Here is a 13,019-nt window from a genome sequence, read left to right on the forward strand (position 1 = left end):
ACTTATTTATAAATACATTGTGTGAGTTGTGGGATTTATTGATCTGCAATTGTTTTAAGAAAAATTGTCAGTTTGTGAAGGAAAAGAAAACCAAGAATGTAGTAAAGAATGCGAGTAAAGAAGTGATCTTTGTCTGCGCCAATGCTACGGCTAAGTAAAGTAAAGAAGTGATCTTTGTTTTCATTGTGTCAACAATGAAAGTTTTGCCTTCAAAAGAAATTGATCACAGATGACGAAAATTATAGAGGAATAAAGTTTCTGTTGTTAGGTAGAGTATTGGTTACAAATTTTAGACACAGATGAAAATGGCTTTATAAATTAGTTTAAGTGTGCCAGTTTTGTAATATTATTAGTGTTTCTTCAATTTTCAGGGCAAAAGCAAAGAATAACTTATCGCAGATACGAAAATCAAAGCCTACACAATTTCTCAAGCAAACCTATTTTGCAAATCGTTTTCTGAACAGATTTGCTGCACTTTGCACATTTTTTTTGAAATTTTTACACGTGTGATCATAAGTACTTGATATAATTGATAATTATTATAATATTATTTGCTATATTTTTCATATTATTATGTATTAATAATTGTTTGTTGTATTTTTTGATTTATTATTATTGGCAATTAAAATTATTTGAAGTGGTTACAGGTTTTTCTTTCTTGTTTAAAGAACCATTTCATCCTAAACTTGAAACAAAGTAAAAATGGAGTTCAGGGGAATATTTTTGATAGTGTTTACTTTTTTCAGCTTGATTGCAATATGTTTCCACTTGTGACCCAAATTTTCCAAAACCTCATCTTGTGGCATAGTGGCACCAATCTATTTTACCATTCAATCTCTGATTCAATCATTAACCTGGCATTTTTCCCTGCCTCAAACCATTGCGTTGAGTTTTTGCAGTTATTATTACTGAGAAGCTTGTTCTATGAGGTTCTTCAATACCCGCATAGACAGCAAGTCTTAGTGTTTCAAAATTGTTTATAAAATGCATGAAAATACTATAAAATGAGTGAACAAATGAATGCTGGCAAACACAAGTACAAAAGCAAAAAGCGCAACAAATACAAAGTGGTGGAGGCGATGCGGTAACGGCATCGGCAAACAAATAAACAAACCAACCGCAGCACATACTCGTTCCCATCGGCAACAACAAGGATGCAGCCAACGACGGATGTGAAACGCATGGCGCCAGCCAAACCGCCACGTCTGAAGGCCGCAAATGCAGCTGCAGTGCGTCCGGCAAAAAAACAGTTGCAATTTAAGAGTCCGCTGGTACGTGCAACGCCTGACGCTGCTACTGTTGTTGCCAGCAGCGAAACGATAGCAACAACAGAGCCTGACAAAGTTATTGCTATGCCCGGCGACGGCCAAAGGAGCAGCAGCGGTGGCGGCAACGGGAACGTGCCATCTACAAAAACGCGTCTCGCCCAGGGCTGTAGCAGTTTAATGTATGCGTGTCAACATGGCAACATGGGGCAAGCTCTGGAACAGATACGCGACAAGGTAGGTAAGAAGAACGCTGCCAAGTCTATGTGCCTCGAAAATGTTTAGTTTGAATTTAGTATGAACTGTGGCTCTAAATATAACTTGCGACCATTTTTGGCAACGCCGATAAAGCGTGGCATGACAAGTTGACTTGTATACGAGTATAATATAAAACTTAGAAAGAAAAACCATCAACATCATCATGATCAACAGCAACAGCAACATTTGGCTGCCTTTTTGCGCTGGACAAAAGAAGCAGCAAATCAGGCGAAGGCGCAACAAGATTTTAATCTTTTTGTTTCGCAATGCGTCATCATGAGCTGGCACAAAAACTTAAAGCCAGCCAGTCACACAAAAACCCTTTTTTGCTCTGCCATTGGGGATGGTGGGTGGGGTTTGGTAGGACTTTAAATTTCCGTTGCAGTCATTTGTGCGCATTGTTCACAGTTTATGGCCTAATTGCTTCATAAACATTTTTGTTCAGGCCAAACATACAAAGCTTAGAAGGTCTGCGCTGGGCTGGCTGCTTGCTCATTCATTGTAGAGTCGAATGTGAACGTTGTAAATAGCAGGACATTTAAAATTGACAAAATAATCCTTGAGCTTAGTTATGTCCAAGCAATTTTGGACCAAGCAGTGTTCGGCATGCTTTCTTTAGCATTCGTTCCTTCATCGTTTGTCGTTTGTCGCTTGTCGTTCTGCGCTCAATTCGTTCGTCCATCATGCGCCTAAATATGCCAATTTTACGTTTAATTGAAATTTGAAAAGTTTTTAATTAAACGCAGATAAATTTCACGTACACACACAAAGGCCAGATAATGGCCTACCCTTGGGTAGGAGCGGCCTGAACAGGATTGTGAGGCCGCGTCTGGGGCTGATACTCGTATTCGCATGTTGCTAGTTTTGCAATTATTGGGCAGATATTTGTTCCACTCGACAAATGCCTTCATTTCCGCAATCAGCGAACAGAGAGAAAGGACAGGCCCAGGAACGAGCAAGGAGCAACTGTCATTTGCTTTATTTTCGTTACGTAATTGATATTGAGGCCAACTTTAATGTGAAATTTTAGCATTGACATTGTTTGCGACTACTGTGCCTGCGAGGCTCTGACGTCACTATTATGTAATTGGTAAATGGTATTTAGGGATGCTTAACCTTGGCAGGCAATCAGAATCGCCTGGCCAGCGGTTTATTTGCCTGTGAAATATGCCAAATGTTGGCAATTATTATTTACTCGTACTTGAGCCGCGCATTTAATGTGCGCCATAAACAACGTCATGACCGCATTTTCAGGCCAGTTTTCTCTCACCCCATCTTTCTCTCGTTCGGAGAAACAAAGTAAACACACATACATACATATAGAAAGAAAAACGAAGCGTGGCGCATTGAAATGTAACAAAAAGTTCCCAACCAAGTGGCCACAAGAATTGAGGCAAATTTCGGGCTGGGATATGTATAATGGGCGTATGTGTAATGGAATTTTTATGGGATGTTGAATGCTTACTCGGCCTTGTTATGGCCTTATATTTTCGTTCGTAATCATTGAAAAGTATTGCCTGATTTACCTCTAGTTTTTTATGCTCAGTGTGCACTAAAATGTACTTTTGTGGCTGCATTCCTATGCTATCTCTTATTAACTTATTCAAATGCGCTAAAACATCCTCAATGCCATTTACCTTTGGGAGATGTCTGTGGCAAAAGCCTGAGCTCCTGGCTTAACAATTTTAGTCCAGATCTGTCTACAACAAAATTATATTGTTAAGGGTTATGTTGGCACCAAGGATATTTAACAGATGTTTTTGGTATTAATTATTGATACAAAATATAAGCGGATTGATTGTGTATGCGCGTTAGTTAATAGTTATTATTCGTGGCTAATATATGATTGATTGTGTATGCGCATTAGTTAATAACTATTATTGGTGGCTAATATATGAAGGCAGGCCAACTTGTAAGATATTAGATTCTCCTAGAATGATACGTTTTGAAAAATTTCAGTTTACTGTGATTTTCTATGCACCTTGCATGGCATTCTTAAAGTTTTGTGTTACCATACCATACATTTAGATTGCAGCTCATACAAGCAGTGATAAGAAATAATTTACGATTCGCACAGCCTAGTAGTTATTGCAAATCAAAGATAGTCGATCTGAACCGCAGACATAATACATAGTTTGACAATTAAACACATATAACCATATAACGTTGTTGTTGAATTCAAACTCGTTTCATTTGGGTGAATCATGGCTTGGCTATAAATTCCAAACAGCTGGTATAAACATGAATTACCATTCCACAAAAAATAGAGACACTGCTTCAAATTAACGGATTATATAATAATATTTCATAAATATAAATAAATAAATAAATAAATATTTCATAAAGTTTCATGATTGTGATATAATTTATGTTATTAAAAAAAATGTGAACATTTTGTATGTGTTTGTAAACGAAAAATATTTACTTGAGAATTAATTTCTGGCAAACCTACAGCTGGAAATCTAACATCTTTACTCTCCTTTGCCTTTTAACTAATCGTGGAATTTTTCTTTTGAAGCGGGCGGCAACCAAAGTATTTGCGAAATTTGACAACAATTCTGTGAATTCCTCATTCCCATACTGCTGACACACTTTCCTAACTGATTCATCAACCCTTGCCTCAACTGGAACATTTATTTGCTCATTCACGTATTATTAAATACACTGGCTCTGACTTTTATTTGACCATTTGTGTGCGCGCCTATAAAATGTAATTAATTTGCCCGTGGCATGCAAAGCTGTCAGAATTCATTTCAACTATAAATTTTACAATGAATTACAATGTGCCGTGGCAAGCGCAAAATCACACGCTAAATGCCAAATGCCAAAGGGCCGATGTATTTTCAATTAAAGTTCATCATACGCCCCGTTGCGCGTCGGGCCAAATAATGACCGGTTCGCGTCTGCTTATGAAGTCGTCTCACATAGGCAAAGCCTTTCGGAATTTGTTGCGGATTCGTTGAACAGCCGCCAATAGGCCGGTCACGAATTACCAAGGCGCTGACTGTGAGTTAATTACAAGAAATGCGCAAATGACGGACAATTATATTGAACACAAAAGTCAGGCTGCTTGTTGAATAAGTGGCCAGCTCTAAGCCCTGTGGTCGCGTCGCTAATATATGCAACTACCTTTTCTCGGCTCCAGTCGCTCGCTAATTGCAATCGTCGATTGGCAAAGCAGAGGCAAATTTTTGCAAATATCAGGCCAATTGGCCCAATGCCTGGCCGAACTAAGCAAACGTCATGCAATTAATTAAAAATTCAACTGACTAAGGTAGATCATGAGAACTGAGAAGAGAAGAGAAAAGAAAAGAAAAGAAGAAGAGAAATCGGCGGGGTGCTGTAACTAGAAATTGCAACGAAAGTTAAATATTTTAACATGGTGAAATGCAAAATAATTTGAATGTCAGCAACTGACTGCTGGGCAAATCAAACGAGCGATTGAACAAGCAAGCTACAATCAAAATGAATAAATGAGCGCATGAATGGAAAGCAGCGCGAAAGTGGGAATGGGAATGGGGCAAGGGAAAGGGAAGAGAGAAAGTTGCCAAAAGTAGAAAAAGCGTTAGCGAAAAAATTGAGCAAACTTTTCGACGTCATTTTTAATGAAATTTCAACAAAATGTAACAAACGCTCCTTCAAAGTGTGTTGAAATTGGCGCATGGGGGCAGGCATACGAGGAGCGGGCGAAAATTGCAATTAAAATTACTGAACGAAGGCCAACAAGTAGTCAGCCAGCGATGTATACCGGCAGAGAAGTAGGCAAAAAGCTGGAATAGGTGCAGACAGAACTTGGCCAAATTAATAATAATTTCGCATTGATTGTGTGCCAACAAAATCAAGTTAGGGAAGTCAATATGAGGGAGGAATAAAAAACGAAAAAAAAAAAACACAATCATAGCGTTTGGCATAATTAAAAATGTTCGAATACAAATGCAGTGCGAAGGTCAGCAAATGTTTGAAAAGAAAAGTGAAGATTGAGAAAATTAAAGACTAAATTACTGAACTGTCATCGTTAACATTAATGACATACTTGTATATAAGCAGTTCGTCTAGTAGCCCACGAAAAATGATACTACCAGACTATTATTAGCTACACAGGTCAGACTGTCAATACAATGGCGTGTTGTCTAATAAATATACATATACTTACTTATATATACGAGTATATATTGATTAGCAATAAAAGCCAAAACAAACAAATAATTTAGTTCACAAATATTACATAGTTAATGATTCTGTTTGTATTTTGCTGCCTTTTGACAAAAAACAAATTATATTAGTCTTATTTGTTTAATATAATTAAAGCCCACCAAGAAACGTATTAGTTTTCTAGAACTACTAAAGTAGTTAGGACTAATACTTAGCATTAAAACTTTCTGTGTGCGTATGTATGCGATTCTTTTTCTCTCTTTCTCTCTTACTCAAACTTTTTCGACCTGAAAACAAATTCGAATTTATAAATTATTTACCATACGATTATACTTTTAAATGTGAGAATTCTTTATATTCAGAATTTAAATTGACTTTTTCATTAAACATTTTTCAAGCTTGTTGAATAGAGACAGTGAACAATTAAAATGTTGTCGTGATTGTCTGAAAGCATTTCTGAAGGGGCCACACGTTAAAAAATTATTGATTTTCGTAAAGAAAGATACAACTATTTTACGTTATATTACATTTAATTAAGTTGGCTCTAAGCTCACGTTAAAATATTTAAAAGCCATAAACATTTACCAAAAAATTTAAGCCTACTCCTGATGCATATGTATTCCTACTGTTTTCTTTAATACTGTAAAATGTACATACAAAGTTAGCTGAATGTCCTAGAAGCCATTGCTAATATAATCTCTTGTTAATTTTGAGATTTTAATTTAAAGCTAGCATTATATAAATAAATGAATAAGTTGGCTATTTCTGTGTCGATTTTTGTGAAGATCGACAAGAAAATACAGGCCAACGCGTTTTAAATGAACATATAAAGTGTATTATGCTGCTGTTCAGTTAGTGCGTTTTTTACCTGCGGTATGAAAATAATGCAGTCATAGTTGTAACTGCAATGCTGCTTTAATCAAAACAACAAAGCATTCAATGCTAGAATACTGACAAACATTTAACAATTTTGTTGCTGTTCTTAACTTCTAAAAGCTGCTGCTGTTACCGTGGCTGTCGTTGCCTCATTTGCATCTGAAGCAATGTGTATTAAATATTAAATTGACCAGAAAAAAAGAAGAAAAGAGGAGATGCAAAACTAAACAAGTGCGTACAAATACAAAATTAATTTTGCACTGCTGCGGCAACTTTCGACAGCGTTGGCGATTTGGTGAGCCCCATGGCCACGAAACTCTCGCAACGCCAGAAGCGAATAACAGCAGCTACAACAACAAAGTTGCTTGTGTGTGTGTGTGTGAGTGTAGAGGGTGGAGATGGTGACGGGGGGACAGGGGGTGAAAGTGTGCTGCATCATATATTTGCTCGTGTTGTTATTTTGCAACAAACAAAGGTCCTTGCTGAGTTAGAATCAACTTCTGAAGCTGACTTTTGAGCGAAAAGTTTTGTTCGGAGCAGTAAAAGCCATCCAGTGGTTGCGGCTCGGCCATTGGGGCCATGAGCGAATCTTAAGTGAAAATAAATAATTCACACCTGCAGCAATCTCTGGACGGCTAAAGCGGTTTCAACAACAGAAACAGCACCAGCATCGGCAACAGCAACAGCTGGCCAACATTGCGTGGGTCGCTCGCTATTGCGTGGCTGTAAAAATCTGTGGCTGACTTGGCTATTGGGGCGTACATAAAGATAGACATAAAACTACCAACTTGAGGTGTAAAAGTTGCCTTTTGAACGAATTCGTAGCTAAATTGCGGCTTTAAGTTTTAGCATGTTACCAGCTTTGCAGCTTGGAGTCTGACCCCGATGCTAAGGTGGTAAAAATTACGCTATTATAATTGCGAAAAGGGGACAGAGGCAACAAAAAATATACGCGTATACGACTGCGTATTTGTGTTTACGTAGAGGGGCAAACAATGCTAGCAGCCAGAAAGTTTTATTTTCTAAGAAATTAAGACTTAATTGGCAAAAGAAGCAACAACAATAATGACGTTGGCCAGGACCAGAAGGAAAGTTGTAGGAGGAGCAGGAGCAGCAAAAGAGGGAAGAAATAACATCAATGAAAAGTTTAAGCAAAACAATACCAGGCAAGTAAACAAAGTCGATGAATGTAGCTGAGTGCTCTTAAAAGGACGAAAATGCCGAACAAAAGAGGACGAACAGACGGATGAAGACACAAAAGCTGAGGCAAGGTAAAAGCGGGGCAGGCCCTAACAGTTTGAAGTTTCCAATAGTTGTTACTCATACGCCATGTTGAACAAAAATATTGATTGTGCTGCCGGCCACTAGCAAGGCAAACAACAGTCAACAAAGTTATTCTCTTTAATACCAGGAATGGCGATATTGTTTGCAGCTTACACACACACACACACTAACACATAGACTAACCATAATTTTAATTAAAATGCACGCAGAAAAACGTGAAAGAAACAACTCGCAAATAGCAAATAAGAACTGTTTAATTATTTAGCGCGCTGAGCGAAAACGGATGTAGGCTCAATTTCCAGTCCCAGTCTCAGTCCCAGCTGAAGCTGCCGATGCTAAAACTTTTAATAGGTCTTATCAAGGGGAGAGTGGGACCCACAGACATGCAACCGAGAGACGGTAACTGGCAACCGGCAACCGCCGCCAGAGCTGCGCAGCTAAGACAAATTAAAACATGTCTCACAGGCACAAGATAAGCAGCAAGGCAAGAACAACAGAGAGAACCGGCGCATGCATCCGGAGCAACAACATAAACAATATCAGCAACATATTAAGACTTGTGGCGTAATTAGCGGTGTGGCCGCGCTCTGATGGCGCAAAGAAGGGTTTACAAATCAAGGAAAACTTTAGTAGTTTAAGCAACAAAAATTCAAGATACATAATATTCAAATGGGTTGGGCTCTATCATATTTGTTAAAGTTAAGCTACTGGATAATCAGTAAATGCTTATGTCAAATGAAAAATTGTTTGCCATTTAAACACTAAGCATACTTGTATATGTATGTAGCTGTTTAAACTCTTGCCAGAGCATAATATCGTTTGTTTGTCATAACAGTTTATTGAATTAACTAAGCTATAAAAGGTTTTTGATTTTATTTAGTTCTCCCATTTAACAATACTCTTTGTATCATAATAAGAAATATAATATCGCGCGTGTTATTTTTGTGAATTTTTGCTCAATGTGAAATTTATAATTATAATTATTTTTATCCATCATACATCGATTTAAGTTGATACGAAGTTGTATTACTATTTTTCGGATTCATTTCTCAATTTAACATTTTGTTTCAGATGTGAGATATTAAAATGATAAATAATATACATTTTATTTTATATAAATACCACTTTGTCTATAAAGCTTTAAAAAGCGTTTTCAATACTATTAAGGACTCTACTTGAAGCGGCAATGACCAAGTAATCGCATATCGTTTTGGCTAGCTATATCGTCTCACCCATACATAAATTGATCTATTGCTGAATAATGCCATGAATATTATGATAATGCACTTGTTACATCACTGTCATTTTCTGCACCTCAAACTTTTCTACGACCACAAATGTTAACAAATTAATTAAGGAAATTGTCGAAATTTTGCATTTCTTGAAGAAGGGCCAGCGTCTTCTTGTCTGCCTAATTGTTGTCACGCTGTTCCTGTTTGTTGGCTTGCAAGTTGCTGAAATTGCAGTCCTGCAACATATAGGATGTCCTCCGCATATGAATGTGTGCATATGGGCCAACAATTTTTGCTCAAGGAAATGCCTGGCTAATATCATGTATGGGGAGGAGAGTGGATGTAGATTTGGCTGACTGGTTGGCTGGTTGGTTGGTTGGCTGCTAGAAACTTTTGCCTTACATCTAACAATATTTGCTCAAAGTGCATAATGACAGTCAAAGTTGACACAAATGAGCAGTGCTTGTTACTAATTTTAATACGGTCCGACGCACAGCTTGGACTGCTGGAGCTAGGAATTGATAACGGGGCTGAGGAGTTGGGTCGGAGAAGGGCGAGCATTGTGGGTCTGGTTGTGTCCGCACTTGCTGTCAGTTTGTTTGCAAAAAGTTTTTGTTGCGGAAATTACTGTACATTTACTTAGTGAGCTGCTTCTGCTGCTGCTCGTTGCTTGTTGAACGCATAATTTTTAATTGAGAGCGGCTGTGGATGAGGCTGTCGGTTTTGAAGTTGTTAGATTGTTAGGGGAATGGGACGGAGGGCAAAGGGATGGAGAGGGTGGGTTTCAGCAAAATATTTTACAACTTAATTTGATTTGAGATGAAAGTTTGTAAGCAGCATGCTCATGGACATTGCATAAGCTCGTAAATCCAGCTAATGAAATATGAAGGCGACACATTAGCCAGATGTTGAACGCACGTGCCCCTTAAAGTATGCATGAGCTTATCCTTCAGATGTAATATTTATGTACTATTGCTTAAAGCATGTCTTAAAGCATCCTAGAATATTTTCGATTTTTTATAAACAACTTACCATCTGAGATTGAGCGCGGAGCCGACGTAGAAACAACAGGAACAGCAACAGCAACCTTGGCTTAACCGCCGACAAAGTTTGTAGATCAAACTGAAAAGTTGTTCGGGCGCCACGTTGTTAATCCGTTGCATGGCATAAAAACTATGCAAAAGTTTAACAACACATACAGCGGTAGGTTGGAGCGGAGATTGAAGAACAGAGCAAGCAAAGCATTGCATAGCATAATAATAATCCGAGTGGCAGGCTTATGGTGCGCCTGCCAGAGGTGGGGGGACTGCAGATGGCAAAGTAGCTGTAAATAATTGCCAAAACTACTTAAGAATGCGACGCAGTAAAACGCTTCCCGTTTCGGTCCATGGCAGCAGCCACAACAAAGGCAGCTGAGGCACGACAGCAGCAACATATACAAGCCTTATTATTGTTGTAGCTGCTGTTGTTACTGCTCATGTTGTCGTTGTTGTTGCTGTTGCTACTGCCATCAACGTGGCACTAATTAGAGATATTATAAAAGGTGTAGCAACAACAACGGCAGCGGCAATGGAGGCAGTCAGAGTTGCAGCTTTCCATCTCATTCCTCACTATTATCTTTCGCTCTCTCTCTCTCTCTCTCTCTCTCTCTCTCTTTGTGAGTTGTTTAGTGTCGCTTCGTTTGTCTGTCTGGTGGTTTGTCTCCTAAGCATGTAAATTATAGTGCTTGTTGCTGTTGTTGTTGCCTACTTGAGACAGCACGCACCCGCCCGCGTCCACAATTCCTCTGAATAGTTAATCCCTGCTGTGCTTGGCCGTCCAGGTCTTAGACGTTGCTATTGCAGCTATTGCAGCTACCTGTGCACTTTGTCGCTTGCATTAATTAAAAGCCGCCGCAGTTGTTGGGCAGCAGCAGCAGCAACAACAAAAACAAAAACAATAACTTTCTGCCCTGCCTGCATGTAATGACAACCAACAATGCGATTAACATATGAATTACATATTGTGTGCATATATTTGTCATGCAGGCACCCCAGGCTCGGCTTCGTAGCACTCCACGACGGTCACTTGACATTTGAAGAATCATTTAAGAAGCTACGAAATAACTTCCTGCATATTGGGATCCAACCTGGGGCCCATGACGTTGCGTTCTACAGCCAAACTTCCCTATGACCTTCTTAAATTTCAAAATTTTTCCAAAGACTGTATCTTCCAGAAATTGATCTAGTAAATGATTTATAAATTAGAGTCAAGGTTGACAGTCTGGGGCATAAGTAATCTTCTGTAGATGGAACATGGACATGGTATACTAGATGCCTAATAACTTTCTTCGTAATCTTTATAATGCAATCTATTAATGGATCGTCAAAAGACGAGTTCGGTGCCTTATAATTTAGAAACCTATACAACACAAAATAATTGGCTTTCTGCTTCAACTTCAGTAACAGAATGAAATACTCGACTACTTTTAATAGGAGATATTGTATTTTGAAGAGAGATTCTTTTATGAATGCTAATAAGCTATGGAATTCAGACAAACCGATCGCTCTAATGTGTAATGCCTTGTTGTTGTGGACAGACAGCAGAACAGGTCAACAAGGATTTTTCCCGTCATGCCGATAGTATATAACTATAACTATATTTATAACATGGGGTCTCTATGTGTCTTACACTTAACCTCACATTTTATGTAGATCCTTAAAACTTCCCAGGACAGGGGGAGAAAAATAGCAAAACGTTCTAGAAAAACAGAGAATATATCCGATTATTTATTATTATCGATTTGACTCGAATAACAACAAATAGTCATCTGACTGTAAGACTTATATATGTTTAAGATATACAGGAATATGGTGCTGTGTTTCGGTGTTGATGGTAAGAACTGTTCAAACCCGGTCTGGAGTGACAATATAGTATAAGTAAAATACTATGAATTACTTAATATCCATACTAATTTTTCTGGTTTATGCTCACATGAATGGGCGCTATCCATTCATGAAAACCTACCTCATCTGTCCATTTGGCGGGGTTTACTCTTAAAGTGCACCCAAAGTGGCTATTTGTAGCCATAGAATAAATACATTTACATACTCGTATATACTCGCATACTATGCTAACAAGCCTTGAATAATATTCAAGCCGGAACAAAGTTTGTGCTGAGTATTTGAATTCTTTTGAATTTATTATTGCCTGAGTTCGAAACAGAATTGTCAAGTAGTTCGAAAGTATTTGGCGAGAATGCTTTATATAGATGCTTAACTGTAGTTACTGTTCTCTTTTTATGCGCTGTTCTGATGTCGCGTCGCATATAATTATAGCGGATGTGTGGCTCAACGAAGCGTTAACTTGAATTCTCGTGTTTTCTCCATTTTCTTGCTGCCCACTGCCGAAGGCTTTTATGTGTAAACATGTGTGTGTCTAGTATGTTGTGCATGTATTTTATTTTTTATGCATTATCATGTGTCTGTTGCTGCTGCTGCTGCTGCTGTTGCGGCTGTGTCTTCTTTCATTATTATTTATGCTTTATTTATATTTGTACGCACTTCCTGTGTGTAAACAATAAAATGTATGGTTGTGGCTGGCATAACATGTCGTATACGTCATATGAATGAACGCAAAGGCATCATAGTCCAGGCATGCCCTATGACTATGACTTTTGTCCCGCTTGGTCTGTGGCCTGTGAGTCTTATTGTTATGCTAATGGATTACGATATATGAATAACAAGCTGCACATACACGCCCCCAAAAATACCACAGGGAAGAGCACCCGTATACTCGTATTCATGCAAACCCAGTAGCTTTAACCACGGAAGTGCCAACGACAGTAGTCGCTTGACTTATGTAAATATCGTTGGTAAAAACCCAAAGGAAGTTTTAAGTTTAGTTGCCATTTCGGCTTGCCCGGAAATGCTTTAAGGACACATACACATCAGTGGCAGCAATAGCAACAACA

The 13,019-nt window shown here is 38.4% G+C and overlaps 1 protein-coding gene across 1 annotated transcript in view; it reads left to right on the forward strand.

The window, feature by feature from the left end:
- The first annotated feature begins 1,154 nt into the window (after positions 1-1,154).
- The window catches only part of LOC115620324 (ankycorbin), a 29,959-nt gene continuing 18,094 nt past the window's right edge, over positions 1,155-13,019 (forward strand). Inside the window, exon 1 of the mRNA XM_030513518.1 lies at positions 1,155-1,502. Coding sequence (XP_030369378.1) covers positions 1,155-1,502 — 348 coding nt within the window. The remainder of the gene's footprint in view (positions 1,503-13,019) is intronic.

Source organism: Scaptodrosophila lebanonensis, unplaced genomic scaffold (genome assembly GCF_003285725.1).
Source record: "Scaptodrosophila lebanonensis strain 11010-0011.00,11010-0021.00 unplaced genomic scaffold, SlebRS2 tig00000024-arrow-pilon, whole genome shotgun sequence".
Classification (NCBI taxonomy): domain Eukaryota; kingdom Metazoa; phylum Arthropoda; class Insecta; order Diptera; family Drosophilidae; genus Scaptodrosophila; species Scaptodrosophila lebanonensis.